Source organism: Scyliorhinus torazame, chromosome 14 (genome assembly GCF_047496885.1).
Source record: "Scyliorhinus torazame isolate Kashiwa2021f chromosome 14, sScyTor2.1, whole genome shotgun sequence".
In the NCBI taxonomy this organism is placed as follows: domain Eukaryota; kingdom Metazoa; phylum Chordata; class Chondrichthyes; order Carcharhiniformes; family Scyliorhinidae; genus Scyliorhinus; species Scyliorhinus torazame.
The window spans coordinates 36842122-36869436 of record NC_092720.1 but is presented as its reverse complement, the minus strand read 5'-3'; the positions used below and the strand labels follow the sequence as shown (position 1 = coordinate 36869436).

Below are 27315 nucleotides of genomic sequence, written 5' to 3'. Positions count from 1 at the left end.
CTGAGAACCTTGGCCGCAGCTGGCCTCTCGCCCGACCTCGACCGGTCCAGCACCAGGTCTAGTACCGTATTAAAGTCCCCCCATTATCAGGCTCCCCGCTTCCAGATCCGGGATCCGACACAGCATGCGCTTCATGAACCCTGCATCATCTCAATTTGGGGCATACACATTCACCAGCACCACCCAGGTTCCCTGCAGCCTACCACTCACCATCACATATCGACCCCAATTATCAGCCACAATGTCCAGAGCCTCGAACGACACCCGTTTACTCACCAGGATTGCAACCCCTCTATTCTTCGCATCCAGTCCCGAATTAAAGACCTGCCCCACCCATCCCTTTCTCAGCCTGATCTGATCCACCACCTTCAAGTGCGCCTCCTGCAACATAGCAACGTCTGCCCTCTGTCCCTTTAAGTGCGTAAACACCCGGGCCCTCTTGACCGGCCTGTTCAGGCCCCTCACGTTCCATGTGATCAGTCGGATCGGGGGACTGACTTACCCCCCCCCCCCCACCGACTAGCCATCTCCTTTCTTAGGCCAGCCACGTGCCCACGCCTCCCACACTCTCCAGTCCCCAAGGTGGAGGACCCCCACCCCGACTCTCCCTCTTACCTCCAGCTCGTCGATCAATGCAGCAGCAACCCAGTTCCCCCCCGCCCCCCTCACCTAGAAAACTGCCTAGCCTCCTTGCTCCCCCCATTGCACTCCCGTAAGTCAGCTGACTCCTGCTGACCCCAGCCGCTCCCACCTCTGCCAACGATCCCCCGTTTAGCTTCCCCGTCAAAGTCCCCCCTCCCCCTTCAAATCGATACGGACACCCCTCCGGCACCGCCCCTCCTGTCGGGCCACGCATCCCCCTTCTTTAGCACGGGAAAAAGCCCGCGATTTTCTACCTGGGCCGGCCCCGTCCCCTGTGGCGCAGCTCCTTCCTCCTGCAGCCTCTCCCCAATTCCCACCAACCCAGGGTCTCCTGGCCCCCCCTCTCCCCTTCGAACGCGAGGAGTGGCCCCCTCCAAAACAGTACCCCCTCCAAAACAGTACCCATGCCCATTAAAACACACATATCACATCCAATCACACCTTCCCACTCCCCAGCTTTCCCAAAACCCACAGCAAACCATTGGTTCGAGTCCAATTTTTTGTTCTGAATAAAGGTCCACGTATCGAAATAATGGCGTATCGAAATAATGGTGGCGGTCCTGAAAAGTGACCCACAATCGCGCTGGCTGCAACAGCCCGAACTTCACTCCCTTTCGGTGGAGAACCGCCTTGGCCCGGTTGAATCCTGCCCTCTTCTTAGCCAGCTCTGCACTCCAGTCTTGGTAGATGCGGATCTCCCTATTCTCCCACCTGCTACTCTGTTCCTTCTTCGCCCATCTCAGGACGCACTCTCTGTCCATAAAGCGGTGAAACCTCACCACTATGGCCCTTGGCGGCTCATTTGCCTTAGGCCTCCTAGCCAGGACTCTGTGAGCACAATCCAGTTCGAGGGGCCTCGGGAAGGCTCCCGCGCCCATTAGCGTATTCAGCATCATAGCTGCATATGCCCCGATGTCGGACCCCTCCACACCTTCTGGCAGACCCAGAATCTGGAGATTCTTCCTCCTTGACCTGTTCTACAGGTCCTCAAACTTTTCCTGCCACTTTTTGTGCAGCGCCTCGTCGCCTCCACTTTCACCGCCAGGCCCAGGATCTCGTCCTCGTTTTCCGAGGCTTTCTGCTGCACCTCTCTAATCGCCGCCCCTTGAGCCTTCTGGGGCCAGCATCTCTGCTTTCAGCTCCACAAAGCAGCTTTTCAGGTACTCCTGCTGCTCCCACGACCACTGCGTCCACACTGCCTGGTCTCCGCACACCACCATCTTACTTTTTCACACCTGTTTTCCTCTCTTCGCCAAGATCCCTTTTCTGACCGCTCCACTCCTGGTCCACTCCATGCAATGCGGGGGGAACCTTACTGCTGCCTTCCCACATCGGGAATCGTCGTCCAAGTGCCGCTGGGGCTCCTCAAAAGGGCCCAAAAGTCTGTTCACGGTGGGAGCTGCCGAACGTGACGGAAGTCCGGCAACATCCTTTCGAATGTCTTCTATACCCTCTCGGGTAAGATCACATCCTTCCTGTAATGTGGTGACGAGAACTGTACATTACAATCGAAGTAGTGTTTTATACAGTTCTAGCATAACCTCCCCTCTTATACTCTAGACCTCCGCCAATAAAGAAAAGCATCCTACTTGACTAACTTATCTGCCCGTTTGGCCACTTTTAGGGTTCAGTACATATACATTCCATGGTGCCTTGGCTAGTATACCTTTCTCAATCTTTCCATTTATTCTGTATTCCCTTGCCTTGTTTGTCCTCCTCAAAAGAAAGGGGATACTTCATTGGCTTATAATGTTTTTTTTTAAATTAGATGGGCGATGTGCACACAATGAGATGGATCTCATGTGTGATGAACTTCTATTTGCATGTGTCAGCACAGCGACAGCCCCCATTTTGTAAAATAAATTTAGAGTACCCGATTATTATTTTTTTTTCCAATTAAGGGGCAATTTAGCATGGCCAATCCACCTAAACGGCACATCTTTGGGTTGTGGGGGTGAAACCCACACAGACACGGGGAGAATGTGTAAACTCCACACGGGCAGTGACCCAGGGCCGGATTCGAACCTGGGTCCTCAGTGCCGTAGGCAGCCTGCAGAGATAATTTGTTTTTTTAGCTTGGAGAGATGAGGTCATTGCTGGGTGGAGCCAAGGAATGCAGAGACAGTTATGTTTTGGAGAAGGTTTTGGGAGGGAGGGAGAGGAGCCGAATTTTGATCTGCATAACCCCGAGCCCACAATTATCTCATAATAGGACGGTTCTAGAAGAGTAATAATATGTAAATCAGAACAGTCTTGTCAAGGGACCAGGAAGAAGCAGACACAAGCCAGGCGAACCAGCCTTTTGAAGATATTCAGCCAGAGTCTGAAAGGGTTTTAACAGAGCCAAATCTATTTTATAAAGCAAGTAATCGCATGCCCTGCTGATTTTAGGATAGATTGAAGAGCTGTATGTTTGTTTTCTTGCTGTTTAATTGGAAACTGAGTAGTGCTTAAGGGGCAATTGTAAACTGTTTTTTGCAGGCAAAGTTAAAAATGTTAATATTGTAGTCATAATAAAGTTTTGTTTTAGAAATAAGAAAGCCCTATTTTTTCATGCAATCATTCCTGGAGCTAATCATTCTTTCCACACCGTCTTACAAATAAGCCAAAATATTTTGTCCAGTATCCAAGCTGTTGGGGTGCGGTCTGCGATGCCCCCTTGCCCCACATTACCTCCTTGCGGTCTGGGATGCCTTCTTGCCCCACACCTGACCAAGGGTAGCCCCCCCCCCCCCCTCAAAACTATATAACCAATTTTCACTTTCCATCGGATGTTCGTGGACTTTGGCAGCTGATCTTCCTATTATAATAAATTTAAAATTTGCGTCTCACCAGCCAGCGTGGCAAAACAAAAAGAGAACCAAACCATCATTGCGAAAACTGCCCTGGACCTGAAAGGCCACGGTTGAAAGGCTCCAATCTCTGCCGAGCAAACGTGCTGCGACACCACATTCCCCCCCCACCCACCCACGAGACATTTCTTAATCTCCAACCCGTGAAACATAAACCGGTCGGCCGAAATAAACGGGGTCACCGAAAACTCACAAATGTTCAGGTAGGTACCACCCGCGGAGGAGGGGGGGGGGGGGGGGGGCAGTGGGCTGATTTTGCCGTTTAGGCCGAGGAGAGCGAGGTGGGCTTCAACTTTGGAAACTTGTGGTCGTCGCAACGAGTTAGTCAAGCGAGCCGCTCAGACCCACCCCACCCCACACAAAAACACCCCACACGATATACTGACCTCGGAGTCTGTCACAAGCAGCTGATGATAATCCTTACTGGGCGCTGGGGCTTGCGCTCGGATTTCGAAAAGTGTGCCTTTTATTAAAGACGCCATTTTGGACGCTTCTCATTGCCAGAGCAACGGCGTCGAATGTAAACACCAGCGGCCACGACTAGTTTTACCTTGCACCGAGCCCCCCCCCCCGCAACGCAAAACTCGACATGGACACCCGCTTAAATTATTTTTCCTCAAAAAAAAACCCGACGCTGCTCGGCCTGAAACGGTTTGAAATAACGGGAGCCGAAATAAAATAATCGTCGAGGGGAGGGGAGAAGAGCCGGGGGGGGGGGCGGGGGAGGGGGGGGGGGGGGGGGCGCGGGGGAGGGGAGGGGAGGGGAGGGGAGAAGAGCCGGGGGCGGGGGGGGAGGGGCGGGGCGGGGGGGAGGGGCGAGGGGCGGTGCTAGACCCACCGTGCCCGGGACTAGAGGGGTCGTGACCCCGCGGAGCGAGACGGTCGAGGGTGAAGAGGAGGAGGAAGGAAGGAAGGGGAGTTGATTAATTGTAAATACAGCGGATTATGTGGTTTTTTTTTTAAAAGAAGAAAATATGTCTATGTCAAAAAAAAAGGGAGAGAATTCCATATCGGGCGATTCGAAAGAAAGGGGGAAGGACGTTTTGGATTGGTGTGTGTGTGTGTGTGGGGGGGGGGGGTACATCAGAATAAATCAGAAGGAGAAAAGCCATACTTTTAAATTATCTATTTTGTTTGTTTGCTGGTCACCACATTTTTTGGGGGGGGGCGAAGGGAGTGAGAGGGCTTCGTTTACCCCTCCCCCCAATCCCCATTGACTCTGAAGGGATGGATCTGGAAATAGTCCCGGGAAAGGATACATGACGATGCGCAGGGTGAGACGGTGAAGCTGTGGAGGCCGAGAGTTAGTAAAGAGAGAGGGAGAGGGGGAAGAGAGGGAGAGCTGGTGGCAGGACAGGCTGTAGAATTGGCACAAACTAGGTAATAACATTTATTTAAAACAACAGCAACAAAGGAAAAATGAGGGGAGGAGGCAAGACACTTGTTTATTCTTCATCTCTTGCTTCTTTCAAAGAAAAAAGGCCAAGCAGGGTTTTTTTTTTTGGGGGGGAGCTTTCTTTAATTTTTTTTTTTGCATTGTTGCCCACCTCACCAGAATGATTTCAGCCTTGTGTACCTCGTTTGGTGCTGGGTTTACTCTTTCCCCCCCCCCCCCAAACTTCTCCAGCCAACCCTTTTTGATATTTCAAAAATATTCTGAGGGGGAAAAAAGCAAGCAATGGAGGAGCGAAAGAGAGGAATATGTGTGTGAATGTTAGATGGGTCAATTTGGGGTTTCTTTCCTTTTTTATTTCTCTTTTAAACCAGTGATCCGCTGCGGGGCTCCTTTTGGCCTTTCCTCTCTCTTTCCTCCCCACCCCACGGGCGTCCTCAGTTCTTTTCCTGTTTGTGGTGATGGGTGGGAAATAGAGAGAGAGAGAAAGAAAGAGGAGAGGCCCTTTCAGCCCGAGCTCTGGGCTCAGCCTTGCATTCGATTTTGCCATGTAAGGGCCAGGGAGCAAAATGGCTTTGGACATCTATCTTTTACTCAAGTTGTCCCTGACAGCATTTTCCACGGTTCACAAACCGAGTTTGGGCTCTTCCTCCTTGTTTTGTTTTTGGGGAGGAGGGAAGGGGGTGGGGAGAATGCTGGAAGAAGAATTAAAAAAAAAAAATCCCTCCTCCTCTTACCCCCCCCCCCCCCCCCCCAATCTTTCCCAGCAGCACTTGGTGTTTGACGTTCACACATCCGGCGACAGCTGTAACTCCGACAGCGGGGATTGATGCTGGGACACAGGCCTGGACGCCCATTCCCCACCAGCCTTTCTCCCCCCTCCCTCACCCTTTAAGGGAGTGTTTTGCTTGGTGTGATCAGGAAAAGAGACCGCTGAGCTTGAACTTTTACAGTAAATGTAGTTGCTCCCTTCCCTCTCTCCTTTGGTGATTGTTGGGTTTAATCCCACTGCGAGGTAGGCCGCTTGTAACCATAATGAAAGCTCTAAAAATAAAGACCTGTTGTCTGGGCCTGCTCAGCAATATTTTCCATGATCCCAGACGGATGTGCAATATTACCCCATTTTGCGGGTAGTAATTTGTTTTCTTGCGTTTTTATTTAAGGCGTACTACTTTTGATGTTTTAATTTAAAATCGACTTGGACACTCTACAGCCAGCAATGTTTTGGTGGTATATATATTTATCTCGTTCCGAAAATTTAGTGAACAACAGTTCTGTTCGCATTGTCACCGTCCAAAGCGGTGCAATCCTGCGGCAGCAGTGTTGTGTAGGCCGCAAAAGTAAACCGGAATGGCCAACGCACCACGTATCTCCGTGATACCCATTGTCTGTCTTAAATTCGACAAAGACGGCAACATATTCAACTGACGTATCTAAACTTTTGTGTGCGGAGAAAGCCGAAAGTTCGGTGTCTCATCTGTTTAACGTCTAACGCAAACTGAAGGGCTCTAATTTCCCTTAATTTTATGAAGCAAACCGAGTTTAATTTAGCTTCGGGAGGAAGCCTGGGTGTTCTGCCAAGAATAGTCGTCATCAAATAACTATTGGTTATGGGTGCCTTGCACAATCAGATATGCATGAAGTGGGCAACTTCTTGCATTTCTGTTGTACCCAAACTGCAACGTTTCTCAATTTATTACAAGAGGAAGGCTGCCGTTTCATGGACATGGATACATTATTTTTTCTTAACTGCTAGATTTCAAATTAATTATTTTGTCTACTTGAGTAACTGTGCCCTGAAAGCATACCGGCAAACGATTTCCTCCTTGTTCTAACTACTTTTCATTGTCTGGGGGCAAGAACCAATTTGGGCCCCTTGAATGTAAAGTCTGCAGATTCAGATATTTTCTTGATTTATCAATTGGTGGCAATGTGGCAGATGTTGAATATTAATATTTGATTTTTGTTTCAAATTCAAGGACCTTGAAAAGATATGGCAATTCCATGGGGTTTACAAGTTCTCTGGTACCTCATCCTTGTTGGACACTGGATGGTGGTTTGCTTTAAATTTCAGTAGCTGGAATGACTTACTGTTTTTTAAAAAACGGAAAATAAATCCAGGGTCCATCCATTTTAGGGAGTTTCTCACTTGTTTATAATAGCACAAATTATTTTGAAAATTAAATTGATGGAAATCCTTTGTTCAAAGTAAACAAGCTTTTGAAAAATATGGAAAAATGTACCGCTTCATTGGACTTTTTTGTAATTTGAAAGTTCAGAATCGCTGATGAAGGTAACCAGTTTTGTCCCATGTTATAAGGTTCTAGAATGGACATACCAATGATTGTGTCCTATTACGACAAAGGCTAGGTTTGTGGTTTGCTTTAACATGTTTACAACTTATGCAGTGAAAACACAGATGGGTGCGCATGGGTAGATCCCAACCTCCTGGATCAGCAAGAGAGTAACCTGGCTTATTATTCAGGTTGGACAACTGATCCTTTAGAGATGCAAAGAAATTTTGGATGAAGTTAAAATTGCACAAGTACATGAATCCTAAATTGGAATGGTACCACAAAGAATTCATCAACAAATTCTTGCCTTAGTTAATGATCTAAAATCAAAAGTTGTGACTTGATTTTGTTTTCAGCTAGAATGAAGTTGTCAAACATATTTCCTTGGGTTTGGGAAATAGTTCATAACGCTTGGACTTGAGACATTCTTGCCTCTGCTATTGATGGAGAAGGAGGAGATCAGTTATACTACATTGTTCAGAAAAAGTCAGAACGTGTATTTCATTATTTAATGTTTAATTCTGAGCATGCTTCAAGTATTTCTGATTTATTTTTCTCACACCAAGACCAACTGCCAACCAGTTCAGAAATGTTAAAATGACTGCAACTCTTTTTTTCTGTGCTTACAGGTCAGTTTTCACGTGATGTTTCTGCCCAGGGAGCAATGAGGGTCAAATAAGCTGGCACTGATGTCCTCGCTCAATTTGTAAGTAAACGGGTCTAAGATTTGTATTGACAGCTTGGGCGCATGTTAAAATCGATGCTGAAGGGGAAATTTTGCTAAAATTGAGAATGGAAATATACAATGAACTCTCAAATATTGGTTATGTTTTATTGGTCCCCAGTTTGTTTAATAATGGGTGACATGGAGGGAAAGAACTTGGTGAATCAAACAGTGTCTTGGTAGAGCATAAAGCAAAGATTCGTAGTGACTATTGTTGTTTTGATCATGCTCTGCTTCCTTGGGTTTTAGATTGGTTTCTCAAGACTCAAATTCTGTCCCTCACAATAGCCCCAATTAATGGGAATGAACATGTTAATCTTGTGACATTTATTGGAGTGGTATTGTAATATATTAACACACCTTTAGAACTTTATGAAGAGAACTATGTGGAAACATTTCAGAAACACTTGTGCTTCTAATTATTTTTCAAAATCCTATGTGGCAGCTTTCAAATGAACAATAATCAAGGGCACACGTGTGTTCACTAGGTAGGATAACCTGCTCTGAATGGGGAACTGAAGGCAAGTTTTTAGATGCTTTTGGTCCAGAGTTTTTGAATATGTACTATAACGTATAGTTGAAGGAAAAACCAAGGCCTAGACATCTGCTTATGCATCTTGTGCCAAAATAAAAGCACAACTAAGCTTCTCATTGCATTGGAGCCGTTTTGTCATTGTTGTGCAAAGCCTGGAAACTGTTTCCAGTGGAAAAAGAATGGGAAAGTGAATATAGTTGAGGCTGGAATTGTGGTCGTCGGACTGATATGGAAATAGACTAACTGATCTTTGAAGACTTGCTGAGCAAAATTAGATCCTTTGTATTTTGACTGTATACAGAATCTGGCGTGCAAGATACTATGAATATTTCTATAAAAAGGACTTTCATTTCAGATGCATGAAACATAGATAACTGTATCTTGTTGAAAAATATCTTGTTAAATATGACATGACTTGGTTTCTGAATTGCCTGTCTATAGCCTTTTTTTGGTCCTCTGGGCATACTAAAATACGTCATAGCCAATTATTCCTTTTTCTTGAAATGCCATCACTCTTGAATATGAAATCTAGTTATGTATAGCAAGATTTCCTGTAGTTTGTAATTTAAAAGGTTAACTTTTGTTTGTGGGTGAAGATTGTGCAGGACACCAGGAGAATGCTAGTCAACTTTGAGAAAGTGCTGTAGGACCTTCTATGTCCATCCAAAGATGCAAATAGGACCTAGGTTTTACACTGAAAGACATTGCAGCGTTGCATCATTGCTGCATTTAGACACCAGCATAAATTTACCAGCATAATATCTGAAGTGTGATTTGAGCTTAACATTCCTCTCTCTTCTGAGGTGCGATTGTGACTGTTGAGGCAAGCAATAAGTCCTGAATAGGTGATCACAACTATGTCAGAGTCCAGTATAACACACGTAGCTATGCTTTTGCTTTTGAAACTGTGTTCCTAGTTAAATTATTTTGATGGCATCTAGCCACCAAGTGAGTTGTGTACTTGTGTCACTTGTACCCCCTTTTTCAGATGGTGGGTAATGGATGGAAATTCATGTTGCACAATGGATGCTCCTAGGTTTAGTTGTTGACCTCTAAATATCTTGACCTCACATTATGGTTTTCACAATTGTATAATATATGATGGGGGCACATAAACCTTAAACAGAGGTTTTTGGAGAGCAAGATATTATGTATATTTGTATAAAAAGGACTTGCATTTCAGATGCATGAAACATAGATAACTGAATATCTTGTTGAAAAATATCTAGTTAAATATGACAACTTGGTTTCTGAATTGATTTTTGAAACGGCTTAAAGGGTAAGCTCAATAGATGTAATACCTTGTTCCACAGCTGAATTTGAGGAGGAGAGTCAAGTGAATGTGTAAATCTCTCATTCTACTATTCAACTTTGACAAAGGAAGTAAAGTAGTTATTCCTAGAAACAACATTGATTACCCCAGTTTTGAAGAACACGTTCTGGCTACACGTTATGATGACCTTTCAATGTGTCTTTACTTTGAACAGTGGTTGGTGAACTTGTCCTAAAAGAAGTCACAAGTCTCTGCAACTCTTAATTGAAAGGATGTACACATCAGATCTATTTCTTTGCAGTGTTTAATATTCCTATTCATAAAAATACATTCCATCAGGCATTTGGAGTTTTAAATTTAGACTAAGAATCAGTTTGATCAAAGAAATCTGTTGCAATATTTCACAATAGTATTTATGTTTTAAAAAAATATTTTTATTCTCCATTTTCACATTTTCTTCTAAATTAACAAATACATTGTCAATCCCCTTAGCAACAACAATCCCATCCTCCCACCAAACCCCCAACCAACAGCCTGCATGTTAACATGAACAAAAAACAAAGAAGGTATCCGGAAACACCCATAGTCACCATTAACCCATGTAGTCCCCCTCCCTGCCATCCTCCTAACACTTCCCCCCCCCCCCCCCCCCCCCCCCCCCCCCCCCATGTTCGATGTAATCCAAATCTTGAAAGTGCATAATGAATAACCCCCATGAATTGTCCCTTCCATCCTTCCCCTCAGTTCAAACTTAACCTTCTCAAGAGTTAGGAATTCCAGCAGGTCTCCACGCCAGGGCACAGGGTGGAGAGGTTGCTCTCCACCCCAACAGGATCAGTCTTCGGGCGATCAACGAGGCAAAGGCAATAATGTCTGCTTCTGCACCCGTTTCCAACCCAGGCTGGTCCGATACCACGAATATGGCCTCCCGGGGGCCCGGGTCCAGTTTTACGTGCACCACTTTAGAAACTACTCTTAAAAACCTCCTTCCAGTAATCCTCCAGCTTTGAACAGGACCAGAACATATGAATGGGGTTTGCACACATCTTCTACCCCTTCAAAGAGCCGGCTCATCCTCGCCCTTGTGAGGTGCGCTCTATATCCCACCTTCAGCTGCATCAGCCCCAGCCTCATGTAGGAGATGGAGGCATTCACTCTCCAGAGCACCTCCCACCAGGACCCCTCGTCCATATTCTCTCCCAACTCTTCTACTTTGATCCCTTCCAGTGGTGCCTCCTCCTCTCCCAAAATAGTCCCATAAACTGCCGACACCAGCCCCTTCTCCAGTCCCCCTGTAGTCAGAACCTCCAGCAATGTGAAGGCCGGCTCCATCGGGAAGCTCTATATCTTTCCTAGCAAAGTCCCGAACCTGCATGTATCTAAACATTTCCCCCTGCTCCAGCTCATATTTCGTCCCCAGCTCCTTCAATCCTGCAAACCACCCCCAAAAAACATATTTTAGTGTCCTAATTCCCTTCTCCTCCCATGTCTGAAACTTTCCATCCCACTTCCCTGTTTCAAATCTGTGGTTCCCCCGAATCGCCATTTCCCTCGACACTGCCTCCAAATTCTCAAGGAAGCTTTCGCTACCGGACTCTGAGTATTTCCCCGGGGCCATCTGGAGTGGCGCTGTTGATGGCGCCTTCAGTCCTGACCCCCTACACAAATTCTCCTTCATTGTGACCCACCGGCATTCAACCCCTCTGACCCAGCTCCGCAGCTTCTCCAGATTCGCTGCCCAGTAGTAATAAATCCGGTTTAGAAGCCCCAAACCTCCTGTCTCCCTATGTAGCAGCACCTTTCTAATTCTGGACAACTTCCCTCCCCATATGAACGAGATAATCATTCCTTCAATCTCTCTAAAAAAATGTCGTTGGCAGGCATTGGAAAATAAACCGAAATCGCGGCAACACATTCATTTTAACCGCCTGTACCCGGCCCGCCAGTGACCGAGGGAGACCATCTTACAGTGCCAGATCAGCTTTCACCCTCCCCACAAAACTAGAAATATTGTACTTCAGGAGTCCACCCCCCAATCCTGAGCAACCTGCACCCCCAGGTATCTAAAATGAGTCCCTGTCCTACAGAATGGCAGCTCCCTCCCACCCCGGCTGAGACACCGCAAAATACTCACTCTTATCTAGATTTAAGTCACATTAATGTTTATAATGGAAGATTCTAGGGCAAATGGTAGAAATTGCGAACATTTTATAGTGGAGGAACGGAAATGTGTTTTGCTGCAGTTTGCTGAAGAGCCAATTAAATCACTTATTTGAAGGAAGTGTTCGGTCGTTCTCAGTAATTTAAGTTTTTCATATCCAGTGAAGTTTTAAACAAGTATTTCAAAACATGCTAAATTTATCAATTGAATTGTCTTTTAATCTATTTTAAAAACCTTCATTAAAATTGTATTTGAAGTTCTTGGTTTCTACAAATTTGAGTTTGGATATTTGTGCACATAATTGAATTCAGATTCTATTTTGAGCATGTGATGTGTACTGAATTTTCCAGAATCAAAAGGAGACCTGGATGTCTTGCCTGGATGTGTGCAGCTCCAACAACACGAGGGGCTCAACATCATCCAGTTCCAAGCTTGCTTGATTAAGGCACCATTGACAAATATTCACTCCCTCCACCCACTGCACAATGGCAACAGTGTCTACCTTCTATAAGATACACTGCAGGAACTCACCAAGGCTCCTGAGACAGCACCTTCCAAACCCATGACAGCTACCACCTTGCCTCTTAGAACAAGGCCAGTAAATGCATGGGAACACCACCACTTGGAAGTTCCCCTCAAGTCGCACAACATCCCAGTTTAAAAATCTTTCATCATTCCTCCAGCATCGCTGGGTCAAAATCCTGGAACTCCGTCCCCAACTGCACTGTGGTGTGCCAACACCACATGAATTGCAGCGGTTCAAGAAGGCAGCTCACCACCACCGTCTCCAGGGAAATTAGGGATGGGCAATGAATGCAGGCCTAGCCACACCTCATGACTGAATAAAAAAAGTACTGCTACAGAAACTACTGATAATTTAATCGTGGCAAGGAGGCAGTGGCAATGTCATTGGGCTTGAATTTAAATTCCATTAGTAAATCTGGAATATACAGCCATCTGTATATGGTGGGAACCAGAGCAGTAGGCCAGCGGGAGAAATGACAGAGAGAGCGACAGACTAAGGCCAGTAAGATAAAGAGGAAGAGCAGGCAGGGAGTGGTTCTTCAACGCAGCGGGGCTGGTGGGCTGAAGTGCATAAGTTTCAATGTGAGCAGTATTTTGGGGAAGACAGGATAGAGGGGGATGCAAAATGTGGGGTGTTGCATTATTTGTTGAAAATATCACAGCTGTCCTGAGGGAGGACACCTTGGAGGGTTCAGGCAGCGAGGTAATATGGGTAGAGCTCAGGAATAGGAAGAGTGCTGTCACAATGTTGGGGGTTTACTGCAGACCTCCTAACAGCCAGCAGGAGTTAGAGGAGCAGATATGCAGACAGATCTTGGAAAGATGCATAAACAATAGGGTTGTTGTGGTGGGTGATAAACTTTCCCTATATTGACTGGGACCCATTTACTGCTAGGTGATCAAAGTTTAAGTAAGAGATCATTTCGGGAGCAGTGACTGGATTGGATTTTGTTTATTGTCACGTGTACCAAGATACAGTGAAAAGTGTTTTTTTCTGCGAGCAGCTCAACCGATCATCAAGTACGTGAAAAGAAAAGGAAATAAAAGCAAATATGTAATAGGGCAACACAAGGTACACAATGTAACTACATAACAATTCTAAGTTTTAAGCTGCTTGTGGATAAGGATAAGCGTGGCCCTCAGGTGAAGGTGTTAGACTGGGAATTAGGCAGGATCTGGAGAGTGATCTGGAGGCATTGGAGAGGGTGCAGAAGAGATTTGGCAGGATGTTGCCTGGTATGGAGGGCATTAGATATGAGGAGAGGTTGACTAAACTTGGTTTGTTCTCATTGGCATGTCGGAGGTTGAGGGGTGACTTGATAGAGGTCTAGATAATTATGAAGGGCATAGACAGAGTGGATAGTCAGGCTTTTTCCCAGGGTAGAGGAGTCAATTACTAGGGGACATAGGTTTAAGGGGCAAGGTTTAGAGGAGATGTACAAGGCAAGTTTTTTTTTTTTTTTTTTTTTTTACACCGAGGGTAGTGGGTGCCTGGAACTTGCTGCCGGAGGGGGTGGTGGAAGCAGCGACGATAGTGACGTTTAAGGGGCAACTTGACAAATACATGAATAGAGGGATACGGACCCCGGAAGTGTAGAAGATTTTAGTTTAAACTGGCAGCATGGTCGGCGCAGGCTTGGAGGGCCGAAGGGCCTGTTCCTGTGCTGTACTTTTCTTTGTTCTTTGTGTTGACCGGGCGAGGCTGTTTGAGGGGAAAATCAACATCTGGCATGTGGGAGGCTTTCAAATGTCAGTTGATTAGAATTCAGGACTGGCTTGTACCTGTGAGGATGAAAGATGAGGGTGGCAAGTATAGGGAACCTTGGATAACGAGGCATATTATGAACCTTGTCAAAAGGAAGAATTCGTAAGGTCTAAAAGGCTTAGGACAGATGAAGCCCATGAAGAATATAAAGAAAGTAGGAAGGAACATAAGGTCAGAGTTAGGAAGGCTAGAAGGGCTCAAGAAATGTCAACCTATGTATGGAACCAGAGGAAATGGGCGAGATCCTAAATGAATACTTTGCCGCAGTATTCACCAAAGAGAAGGACTTTGTGGATGAGGAGTATAGGGTAGTGTGAGTAGATATTCTGAGTCATGTTGATATTAATAAAGAGGTGGTGTTGGGTATCGTAAAAAGCATTAAAGTAGATAAGTCCCTAGGGTCTGATCGGATATACCCAAGAATACTGAGGGAGGCAAGCGAGGAAATTGCTGGGCCCTTGACCGTAATCTTGCTATCCTCATTGGTACAGGTGAAGTTCTAGAGGACTGGAGAGTAGCCAATGTTGTTCCATTGTCTAAGAAGGGCAGCAAGGATAATCAAGGAAATTATAGGCTGGTAAGCTTTGCGTCAGTGGTAGGTAAATTATTGGAAAAGGTTCTTAGAGATCGGAGTTACTCACATTTGGAAACAAATGGACTTATTAGTGATGGATAGCATGGTTTTGTGAAGGGGAGGTCGAGTTTTTCGAGGAAGTTACAAAGATGATAGATGAGGGAAAGGCAGTAGATGTGTACACATGGACTTCAGTAAAGCCTTTGACAAGGTACCTCATGGTAGACTGGTACAAAAGGTTAATTTACACGGGATCCGAGGAGAACTGGCAAGTTGGATGCAGAACTGGCTTGGGCATAGAAGACAGGGTAGCAGAAGAAGGGTGCTGAATGAAGGCTGTGACTAACGGCGTTCCTCGGGGATCAGTTCTGGGACCTTTGTTCGTAGTGTCTATAAATGATTTGGAAGAAAATGTAGCTGGTCTGATTAGTAAGTTCGCAGACGACGCAAAGTCGAGTTGAGGATAGTGAAGAGGATTGTCAGGATACAGCAAGATATAAACTGATTGGAGTCTTGGGCGGAGAAATGATGGAGATGGAGTTTAATCTGGGCAAGTGTGAGGTAATGCACTTTTGAAGGTCCAAAGCATGTAAGAATTAGACAGTAAATGGTCGAACTCTTGCGAGTATTAAAAAATTAGGTACTCTTAAATTTGTTTTAAAAAATAAAGAAGGCATACGGCATGCTGGCCTTCATCGGTTGTGGCATTGAATATACAAATTGGCAAGTCATGTTGCAGCTGTACAGGACCTTAGGCCTCATTTGGATATTGTGTACAATTCTAGTCGCCACAATACCAGAAGGATGTGGATGCTTTGCGAGGGTACAAAAGTGGTTTACTAGGATGTTGCCTGGTATGGAGGGCATTAGCTATGAGGAGTGGTTAGATAAACTCTGCCTGTTCTCACTGGAATGTTGGAGGCTGAGAGGCGACCTGATCGTGGCTACAAGATTGCGTGGCATGGACAAAGTGGATAGTCAGATGCTCTTTCCTAGGATAGGAGAATCAGGTACTAGGGGACATAGGTTTAAAGTGCATGGGGAAAATTTTAGAAAAGGTGTGCGAGGCAGTTTTCTTTACACAGTGTGGTAAATATATGGAATGCGCTGCCTGGGGAGGTGGTGGGAGCAGGTACGATAGTGGCATTTAAGGGGTATCTAGACAAATATGAATAGGGTGGGAATGGAAGGATACAGACTCGTAAGTGCATACGGTTTTAGTTTAGGCAGGTACCCATGGTTGGCGCAGGCTTGCAAGGGCCGGTTGCTGTGCTGTACTGTTCTTTGTTCTTTATCTCCGTAATGTTAAACATGAAAACATTGCTTGTTGCAACTACCCATCTGCCAACTGTCCTTTAAGGGAGAAAATCTGCCATCCCTTAACTGGTTTGGCCTACATATGACTCCAGACCCACAGCAATGTGGTTAACTCTTACCTGTCTTTTTGAAATGGCCTAACAAGCCACTTAGTTCAAGTGCATTTAGGAATTTGTAACAAATGCTGCTCTTGCCATCCCACGGAAATATTGTGTCTGGACATTGAATGAGATAGAGTTCAACACTGCTTGCATTTTGTGATGAAATTTGGCTAGCACATTGTGAAATATTTAAATCTAAAGAGACAGGACAGAAGAGAGAAACAACTAAAAACATTGCGTAAATCTAACTTAAGTATACTAATTTCATAGTTGGAACTAAAGCTGCATTATTCATGATTATGGTGTATTAAGAATCAAATTCAAAACTGGAAAATTATCTTTATAGACAACTGGTTACCAAAACTGTATATTTGCTTCTTGACATGCCAGTGTTATACAGTATTGAGTAGAATATGGTTTTGGCCATGGCTTAGTGCTGGCCATATTAAATTAAACACAATAATTTGAACTTTCGATGGATGTCATGTTTGTACAAAAAATGAAAATGTGCTGTATGGCCATGTAATTTGACAAGTCTGATCGAAACAGATTGAAGATTTCTATGTATAAAATTGAGTGATCATGGGAAGCAGAGGTTGATGATTTGTTCTATGTGAAATTAAATGAAAGTCACCATAGTAACAAAAGGACCATAGGCTGCTCTCCCCTTGGAGAGAAAGCTGACTGGTGGTGATTTAACCTGAGGGTCACCACATCTCGGGCAAGGTTGAGAAGGTGGGCCTTCATGGATGACCTCCGCCGTTACGGGAATTGAACCCGCGCTTGGTATCGCTCCACATCAGTACCAGCTATCCAGCTAACTGACCCCCTATGCATGCACATGCTGAATGTCTAGGACATGTTAGTACTAGAGAATAGTGGTATGAATTTTTTTCCCCCTTGGATTCTCATCTGGCTAACTTTGGTGGAGGTTTCAAGTGAGTGACAGACACTTCCACAATGAGAAGGGGGTTGTTGAAGTAGGACATATGGGCTTAGGAACTTTGCAATTACCTTGGGAGAGGGAGGGGCTGTATAAAGAGAAGAATGAATCAGAAAATACTAGAAATACGAGCTGGCCTGACGTGAGCATTTCTCGCATTTTCTGTTTTTTTTTTTTGCCAGATTTCCAGAATCCACAGTATAAGTGAAGATACATCAACAGTGGGATCTTTATTGCAAGGAATTTTGTGCAATGTGATCATTTTTAAGGATAGGAAGCATCTTTTTGAAAATTCTAGCTCCACTACTAAATAGGCACCTTGTCTTCCAAAAGTTGTCTGATTACATAAGATACCTTTGATTCTATATGCTTCGAGAAGTTTGGGGTGGGCACAAATGCTAGCCTTGCCAGCAACACCCACATCCCAGGAGTGAATAATTTAAAAAAAACTTGCTTGCATGTAACCTGACATTTGTGCAGTTTTATTTTGCAGTTAATTGGGCACAAGATCATTGGAAAGTTTTAAGCTCCTTTTGAAGAGGAATTCAGTTGAACTCCAATTATGCAGATGCTGGGAATCTGAAATAAAAATGGAAAATGCTGGAAAGACTCAGCTGGTCTGGCAACATCTGTGGAGAGAGAAACTGAGTCAATGTTTGATCGCTGCAGACATCTGTGGAATCTTTCCAGCATTTTCATTTTTTTAAAAAATTTCGAGTACCCAATTCGATTTTTCCAATTAAGGGGCAATTTAGCGTGTTCAATCCACCTACCTTGCACATCTTTGGGTTGTGGAGGCGAAACCCACGCAAACACGGGGAGAATGTGCAAACTCCACACGGACAGTGACCCAGAGCCGGGATGGAACCTGGGACCTCGGCGCCGTGAGACTGCAGTGCTAACCATTGCGCCACCGTGCTGCCCTTATTTTTTTAGTTAAGTTCCATCTTGGCACTGGTTAGAAAATGTTGTAAAGTTGCTGGTTAGAAAATGTTGTGGAGTTGCTGTATGAAAATTCTGAGGCTATGAACCCTTGTAGTGCGATTGTAAATGCAAACTACATGCTTTCAGATTGTGAGCAGCAAGTACAGGTATCAGTTTTTGTAATGTCATGATTAAAGATTTCAAACAATTTAAACTAGATGGTGAGAAAGCAGACTCATCAGTTCAGAAAGCTGCAAGTACCCAGGTTTAAGATCAGATCTTCTATCTGGTGATATTTTTAAGACACATGCTCTTGAATGTGAGTGACGGCTAGAATCATTAATTACTCTGGAGGGGGTAGTGGTGTTAAACCTGCCTCAATGGACCGTCCCTTGTAAACATTACTCCAAGCATAAATACCAACGTGTAATAATGTGGATACTGGTAAATGGAAATAGAAAATGCTGAAAATTTGCAGCAGGTCAGGCAGCATCTGTAGAGAGAGAAATTAGACTTGGATAGAACAGCGTGTGTGCTAATGACATGATCAATTTATTGCCTAGATTTGGGTTTGTATAAATGAGTTGGGCATGCTGTTTAGGGCTATGGAAATGACATTGAGCCAAAAAATTTTATTACCATGGTCACATGTTGGATATAATGAAATGTTTTTCTTGGTAGGAACTGCAGTTGATATGTTTGTTGCTGAGGCCTCTAGATGGCACATAGCAGAACCATGAGCCTTTGTACTTTTCCTTGTTCCCTCAATTTAATCTTCAAATTCTAAAGGGATCTCATTGAAGAATTTAGTTTCCCCTTTTTAATTGTGTAATTGGAATAAAGAAATACTGACTTTTTACGCTGGTCTAATGTTTTTGGGCAGAGTTCAATTGGAAGTCCAAGTATTCTGTTCGATCATACTTTTCTAACTTGATGGAAAGCTCAAGTGTTTTAACAGCACAAGTTAAAGCTGGATGTACATTATTTCATAGAAAGTAAGCATCTTTTCCACTAAGTTTCATTCGCTGACTTCTAAAACCTTGGCTTTAGCATGTGATCCTGGGTTTATTCACGTTCTAATGACTGTCTTCCCCCCCACCAACAAGAGTCTAAACTGTCTTTTGGTTGTCCTAATTGCCACTTGCGGAAATGAGTGTGATGTTCTGGTTTATCCTTGTGTGTTGGAACTTACACTGGAGATCATTGACGGATGCATGTTATCTTAAATCCTTCTGTTTTTGAAGGTTTTCACGTTGTGCAGAACTTTAATTCTTGACAAGGTGCAGATTTCCATCATATGATTACTGTATCCTAAACTTTGCAGTTAAAGAACAAAGAAAATGAGTGAATGGACATTGTACCTCCCTTCCAGAGAGTTAGTTGAATTTGCTGTGAATGGGTTTTACCTGTCTGGGCTAATCGATGGAGTTACATCTGATTACAACACCACTTGCCAGCAGGTTATTACAGCATCAGTTGGTTCTCCTGCTGTATGCAACACCTTGAACCATTGGAGTTTGGTTAGGTATTATGATCACCAGCCTGAAGTCAATGAATGCGATGCTGCTTCAGTACCTTTTTTATTTGAATCTCTTTAACCGGCTTTCTGCTCTGGCAATGAAACAGCTCTAATAAAGTATTCTGATTGACCAAGGTTACTGACCCCTCATCATAGAATTTACAGTGCAGAAGGAGGCCATTTGGCCCATCGAGTCTGCACCGGCTCTTGGAAAGAGCACCCTACCCAAGGTCAACACCTCCACCCTATCCCTGTAACCTAGTAACCCCACCCAACACTAAGGGCAATTTTGGACACTAAGGGCAATTTATCATGGCCAATCCACCTAACCTGCACATCTTTGGACTGTGGGAGGAAACCGGAGCACCTGGTGGAAACCCACGCGCACACGTGGAGGATGTGCAGACTCCGCACAGACAGTGACCCAAGCCGGAATCGAACCTGGGACCCTGGAGCTGTGAAGCAATTGTGCTATCCACAATGCTACCGTGCTGCTCTTTGTAGCCCTTTTTAATGATCAATGAAGTTGGCCTGCTCCAACTATCTTTCATTTTCTTGCTCTGGGAATGCCCTTTCTTGGGTCCAATCCTAGCCAAAGCATCTTCAGCAAAAGCTGTTCTTATACCAAGGATTTGTCCTTGGCTGCTTCCTCCTCTGCATGTTGGCATTTTAGGTATAAGCTGCTGATGTGGTTAGTTATGTATGCTGAGAGCACCTAACTACCCCTCCATCATCCACTAGCTTTACCCTTCTATTGTTTATGTTGGACTCCTCCTTCAACATCTGGCCAGGTAGTGAACCTATGGCATTCTCTACCACAGAAGGCTATTGGGAGTACTGAATATATTTAAGAAGGAAATAGATTTTTAGACTGGTGAGGGTGTCGACAGGTATGGGGAGAGCACTGGAATGTGGTGTTGAGGTAGAGGATCAACCATGATCGTGATGAATGGTGGAGCAGGCTCGAAGGGCAGAATGGTCGTCTCTTGCTCCAAATTTCTGTGTTTATTGGTTGAGCCACTATTTCCTCCAGTGAACTTTGGGAAGACTGAAGTCATTGTCTTCAACCTTTGCTGCAAACTCTGTAGGTTTAGCACTGGGTAGGATTTGGGGATCGATAGTGGTTTCCACCTTATAACCCCCTCCTATACCTATTTTCACCGCTAACATCTACAGCCTTAGCCAATCTACTACTAAAGCCCTCATTCATAACCAATTAATCTTATTGCTTTACTTTTCCAGTGTTCTCTAGCCAACCTCCAATCCTCTTACACTCTAATTGTTAAGTCATCCAAAATTCTCCGTTTTGCTCATCTGAATCTGTCCTTGAGTTGTATTTGCTCCCGCAGCCCTCAGATTGAAAACTTTACTGCAGGCTCAAGCACCAAGATTAAAAATGTATAGCTAGTTCCCTGCATTTCAATAGCAACCAGATTCAATTTCTCAATCAAAATTCATTGAAAGGATGCACAGAGATTTAAACTGTGGCCCTGTCTACCTTCTCAAATGCAAGTAAACGATCCCACAGCACTATTCGGAGAGCAGCCGAGTTTACCCCTGTATTTTAGCTAATATTTATCCCTAAAGTAAGATTGATAGTAAAGGCTATCTGTTTGTTATCTCCTTGCTTTATGTGCAACCTTGCTGTGTGTAAATTAATTTTTCTGTTACTTGACAACAGCAAGTTTACTATAAAAGTATTTTATTGGCTGTGAAGTATTTTGGAGTGTCCTGAAGTCATGAAATGTGCTATGTCAATGCAAGTTTTTGATTTGGCTCTCACTTCTGGTTAAATTTTGCAGTCTTTTTAAAAAAGAAATACAGCTGACTCTTTTCTGGGTGTATTTATGAAACGCTAAGAACTTTGCATCAAATATATCTCCAAATTTGTTGGTGATGCAAAACTGGAATGTAAGTAGTGAGTAGGAGGAGGATGAAAGTGGGCTTCAAGGGCATTTGGGCAGGCTAAGTGAGTGGGGAAGAACATAACAAGTGGAATAGATTGTGACGTTATCCAGTTTGCTGGAATTTCTACCAAAATCCAAAGGGATCTGGGTGCTGCTTCATGAGTTATTGAAAGCTAGCATGCAGGTGTGGCATGTAATTAGGATGTTGGTCTACGTTCCAAAGGGATTGAAGTACAGGAGTAAAGAAGTCTTGCTACAATGGAGCGTTGGTGAAACCGCACCCGCAGTCTTGTGTACAGTTTTGGTGTCTTTATCTAAGGAAGAATATACTTGCCATTGGAAGCAATGCAATGGAGGTTCACCAGACTAATCTCTGGGATGCAGAATTGTCCTCTGAGGAGAGATGGCATCCTAGGGTATGGGGATAGTGGGAGAAAATGGCATAGAGTTAAATGATCAGCCATGCTCTGTTTGAATGGCAGAGCACGCTCAGCAGGCCGAATAGCCTACCCTTTTTTTGATGTTCCTAATAAGTCAATTGAAGTAATGTTAGAAGTGAGACTTGCTGGATGTCGCACATAAGGTAGCTCCCAGAAGAGTCTTTTTTGGCCCTTTTAGCCGGCTTCCTGGGCAAAATTTATGCACAGACCCGGCCCATCTTAAGTTCTTTGTGAGAGGATGTCAAGACGGCCAAAAAGAACATTAGAAAGAATGGTATAAGTAGTAGCCCTTCAGAGGAGACCGGGAAGATGCAAAGTCCTTTGGGAGCAAAAATGGCAGAGGCAAGTTCGTCGGGTGTAGCCACGCCTATTACAGTGGATAAGCTGATGGAGATGAAGGCAGCTGTGTTTGAGACATAATTTGGCAAGCATTTTTGAGATGCAAGGGAGGGAGATAAAGGAGACACTAAAAAAAAAAGTCTGGAAGATGCCCAGGGCCCAATAAGGGAGAAATTTGGAAAGACCTTTGGAAAGACCTCTGAGATGTTGATAGGGTTGTGAAGAAGGCCTATGGAGTGTTGGCCTTTATTGCTAGAGGGATTGAGTTCCGGAGTCGGGAGGTCATGTTGCAGCTGTACAGAACTCTAGTACGGCCCCATTTGGAGTATTGCGTACAGTTCTGGTCACCGCATTATAGGAAGGACGTGGAGGCTTTGGAGCGGGTGCAGAGGAGATTTACCAGGATGTTGCCTGGTATGGAGGGAAAATCTTATGAGGAAAGGCTGATGGACTTGAGGTTGTTTTCGTTGGAGAGAAGAAGGTTAAGAGGAGACTTAATAGAGGCATACAAAATGATCAGGGGGTTGGATAGGGTGGACAGTGAGAGCCTTCTCCCGCGGATGGAAATGGCTGGCACGAGGGGACATAGCTTTAAACTGAGGGGTAATAGATATAGGACAGAGGTCAGAGGTAGGTTCTTTACGCAAAGAGTAGTGAGGCCGTTGAATGCCCTACCTGCTACAGTAGTGAACTCGCCAACATTGAGGGCATTTAAAAGTTTATTGGATAAACATATGGATGATAATGGCATAGTGTAGGTTAGATGGCTTTTGTTTCGGTGCAACATCGTGGGCCGAAGGGCCTGTACTGCGCTGTATTGTTCTATGTTCTATGTTCTATGGTGCGGGAGCATGGAGAAGTGCTGAAGGAGGTGGCACAGTGACCAGATAGCCTCATTGGAAGCTGAGCTGCTGGTGGTGGAGCAGAGGAACAAGGGCCTGAGGGCTAACTTCTGGAGAATGGGTCGAGAAGGCAAGAACGTCAGGATTGCGGAGCTGCTAGAAAGAGCTGTGGCCTGTTGGACCTGTTCAGTCAGGTTTTGATTAGCCTAGAAAGTGTGAATGATGGGGGGAAGGGATGGTGAAGAGAGATAATGGTTTGAGGGGAAGGAGATTAGGGTTTGAGGGGAAGTAACTGGGGGATTTCTGGGATAGTGGAAGGGAGGGGGGAGAAGGGTAGGTTGCTGAAAGAGGTTTTCTTTGTCTCACCTTGGGGGTGGGGCTGGTGGCCGCCTTGGGTGGGCCCTGGTATTAATTAAAATGAGACCGGTTCCAGGCAGGTAGGATTGTGGTGAATCAGGTACGTAATAGTCACTGGGACACTGGCAGGTAAGTCAGTGATGTTGGTGAATGTGTACACTCCAAATTGGGAGGTAGGATTGTGGCAGATCAGGGTGGTAGGTACGTAATAGTCACTGGGTGTCAGTGGTGTCCGTGAATGTGTACGCTCCAAATTGGAACAATGTAGCATTTACGAAGAGATTGTTTGCCACACTACCAGACTTGGATATGCACCAGTTAATCATGGGAAATTTGGATTGTTCTGAATCCAAAATTAGATTGGCCTAAGCAGTGTTGTTGGCCCCTTCTGGGGTAGGGAAGGTACTGATGGCATTTATGAAGAAGATTGGAGGGGCGGATCCGCGGCGGTTTATGCACCCTGGGTAGGCAAGTTTCCTTTTTCTCCCCAGTACATAAAGTATATTTTCGAATTGACAATTTCATGATGGAAAGGTCTCTTTTGCCTGGTGTGAGGAAACTGAATACTCCATGATAGTTTTCTAATCACGCTCTACATGAAATGAGATTAAATGAAAATCGCTTATTGTCACAAGTAGGCTGCAAATTAAGTTACTGTGAAAAGCCCCTAGTCACCACATTCTGGCGCCTGTTTGGGGAGGCTGGTACGGGAATTGAACCGTGCTGCTGGCTTGCCTTGGTCTGCTTTAAAAGGCAGCTATTTAGCCCAGTGTGCTAAATCAGCCCCATATCTGGTAGGTTGGGCATTAGAGGGAGGTCTGGTTCAGTATCTGGCACCGAGACTGGATGTAGGGTTGTTGCCAGACCTGAGGTTCTGTGGAAGGATATCAAGGGCGATAGATAAGTATGTGGGATTTAATAAGAATGGGGCGGTCTCTGTTCTGTGGGAGGCCCTGAAAGTAGTGGTGAGAGGGGAGATAATCTCGCATAAAGCAAAAACAGGCAGGGCGGAACATCAAAGGTTGGTAGATGAAATTCTGGAGGTGGAAGATAGATAATCGAATGACCCAATCCCAGAACTCTTAGCTAGCAGGAAGAAGCTGCAGATGCAGTTTGACCTGTTATCCACAGATAAGGCAGTGCGCCAGTTGTGGTGCTTGAAGGAGGGTTATGTACGAGTATGGGCAGAATCCAGCCGTCTCCTGGCTTGCCGGTTAATTATCATAGAATTTACAGTGCAGAAGGAGGCCATTCGGCCTATCGAGTCTGCACCGGCTCTTGGAAAGAGCACCCTATCAGAGGTCAACACCTCCACCCAATCCCCATAACCCAGTAACCCCACCCAACACTAAGGGCAACTTTGGACACCAAGGGCAATTTATCATGGCCAATCCAGTGGTAGGCAGCCTCCCGAGAGGTTATTTAGTTTTGAAACTCGGGTGATGGGCTGGTGTCATGCCAGATAAAGTCAATGGGACATTATGGGCAGCATGGTAGCACAATGGTTAGCACGGTTGCTTCACAGCTCCAGGGTCCCAGGTTCGATCCCCGGCTTGGGTCACTGCTGTGCGGAGTCTGCACGGTCTCCCCGTGTCTGCATGGGTTTCCTCCGGGTGCTCCGGTTTCCTCCCACAGTCCAAAGGATTGCAGGTTAGGTGGATTGGCCATGATAAATTGTGTTTTGTGTCCAAAAAAAGGTTAGTTGGGGTTACGGGGATAGGGGGAGGCATGGGCTTAGGTAAGGTGCTCTTTGTAAGGGCCGGTGCAGACTCGATGGGTCGAATGGCCTCCTTCTGCACTGTAAATTCTATGATTTGAAGAGTTCTAGAAGAACCTTTCATAGGTCTGAGCTGCCCAGGGAGGGGATGGGTATCGTTGAATATCATAGAATTTACAGGTGTAGAGGGAGGCCATTCGGCCCATCGAGTCTCCACCAGCTCTTGAAAAGAGCACCCTACCCAAGCCCACACCTCCACCCTATCCCCATAACCCAGTAACCCCAAGGGCAATTTTGGACACCAGGGCAATTTAACATGGCCAATCCACCTAACCCGCACATCTTTGGACCGTGGGAGGAAACCGGATCACCCGGGGGAACCCCACGCAGTCCCAGAGAACGTGCAGACTCCGCACGGGACCCAAGCAGGGAATCAAATCTGGGACCCTCGAGCTGTGAAGCAACTGTGCTAACCACTATGCTATCGTGCTGTCCATGTTGGTGTTGGGTTGATGTAGGAATCTGGGAGCCACTTGGGGGCGTATGGAATCAAAGTTGTGCAGAGGGTTTGGCTTGCGGGCATTAGCAACGACCTTGCCCCATTCTCTCTGGTGAAATATTCAGCAAATGAGTTGTCTACACTTTGAAGATATTTAAAATTGGGGGCTGTATTGAAGCTGGCTCCGATTTGTGCGAAGCCTGAGGGTGTATGCCACGTTCAGTGGTTGGGAGGGGAAGGGGTTGGAAAGAATATGGGTCTGTCCTTGGAGGGGTGGTTTGCCAGTTTAGAGGAACTGTCTTGAGATGTCTGGGCTCTTGCAATCTGACTCGTTCAGACAAGTTTGCAATTTTGTGAAACAGATCTTCCTGACATTCCCGTGAAGCTGTCAGCCTCGCTAATGGAGAGGGTTCTTTCACTCGCAGGGTTGGAGGAAGGGAGCATTTCTGGTATCTAATATGGATGGATAATGGTGGAGGGGGTTAAGGCCAAGTGGGAGGAGGAGTTGGTGCCTGTGTTGGATGATGTGTGGTGTGAGGCTCTGCAGGAGGTAATCTCCACATCATTGTTTGAGAGACTTGGTTTAATACAACTTAGTGGTGTGAAGGGCTCACTTGAATTGAATTTGGTTTATTGTTGTGTGCAGTACAGTGAAAAATATTGTGTACAGTCCAGAGAGATCGTTCGATACACAAAAAAACATAGGACATACATAAATACGTAGGTACAAGCATCGGGTGAGCATATGGAGTGTAGAAGATGTGTGAGGGGATCAGTTCAGCCCAGAAGAGGGCTATTCAAGAGCCTGGTAACAGCGGGGAAGAAGCTGTTTTTGAACCTGTAAGTGTATGTTCTCAGACTTTTTTATCTGCTGCCCGATGGAAGAAGTTGGAAGAGAGAATAACTTGGGAGGGGCTAAACTAGTAATTTTCAAGTTGGCATGTTTTTAAAAAAAGAATTTAGTGCACCCAATTCATTTTTTCCAATTAAGGGGCAATTTAGCATGGCCAATCCACCTAGCCTGCACATCTTTGGGCTGTGGGGGTGAAACCCACACACACTGGGAGAATGTGTGCAAACTCCACACGGACAGTGACCCAGAGCTGGGATCGAACCTGGGACCTCGGCGCCGTGAGGCTGCAGGGATACTTCACTGCGCCACTGTGCTGCCCCGGGTTGGCATGTTTGAACGGACGGTATACTGTAGAAATCTGTGCTTGGTCCTCAGCTCTTTAAAATCTATAACTTCATCCAAGTGTTATGTATCCAAGTTTTCTGATGATGTAAAGTTAGGTGGGAAAGCAAGTGGTGAGAAAAGCAACAACTTCACAAGGAATTGCAGGTTAACTGAATGGCGAAGAACATGATGAATGGAATATATTGTATAGAAATGCGAAGTCATCCACTTGGTGGGGGGAAAAAAAGCAGAATTTCTTTTAAATGACAAAACTATAAAATGTGGCAACTGAGGGATATCCGTGTCCTTGTACACTAATCATATTCAGTGTAACATGCAGATGTGTAGCAGGCAGTTAGGAAATCAAATGATCTTTTTGACGGGATTGGGTATGAGTAAAGAAGTGTTACACAATGGTGTAATGGTTTAATGTGATAACTCTTGGTGAACGGTGTACAGTTTTGTTCTCCTTGGCAAAGGATAGACATGCTTTGG

At 45.1% G+C, this 27315-nt stretch overlaps 2 protein-coding genes across 18 annotated transcripts in view; one reads left to right on the top strand and one right to left on the bottom strand.

Moving 5' to 3' along the window:
* The window catches only part of LOC140389643 (F-box only protein 36-like), a 99984-nt gene extending 95799 nt beyond the window's left edge, over nt 1-4185 (bottom strand). The window contains exon 1 of one of the 2 annotated variants that reach the window (XM_072473955.1): nt 3881-4185. In XM_072473955.1, the coding sequence (XP_072330056.1) occupies nt 3881-3976 (96 nt within the window). In that variant the 5' untranslated portion in view covers nt 3977-4185. The remainder of the gene's footprint in view (nt 1-3880) is intronic. The other variant, XM_072473956.1, reaches the window with a different exon arrangement.
* Nucleotides 4186-4359: 174 nt separating this feature from the next.
* trip12 (thyroid hormone receptor interactor 12) overlaps nt 4360-27315 on the top strand; it is a 172686-nt gene continuing 149730 nt past the window's right edge. For 13 of the 16 annotated variants that reach the window (XM_072473949.1, XM_072473948.1, XM_072473947.1 and 10 more), the window contains exons 1-2: nt 5673-5902; nt 7811-7887. The gene's annotated coding sequence lies outside the window, so the exon portion shown is untranslated. Of the gene's footprint in view, nt 4424-4737; nt 4875-5672; nt 5903-7810; nt 7888-27315 lie in introns of those variants that run through there. The other 3 variants (XM_072473934.1, XM_072473937.1, XM_072473935.1) reach the window with 2 other exon arrangements.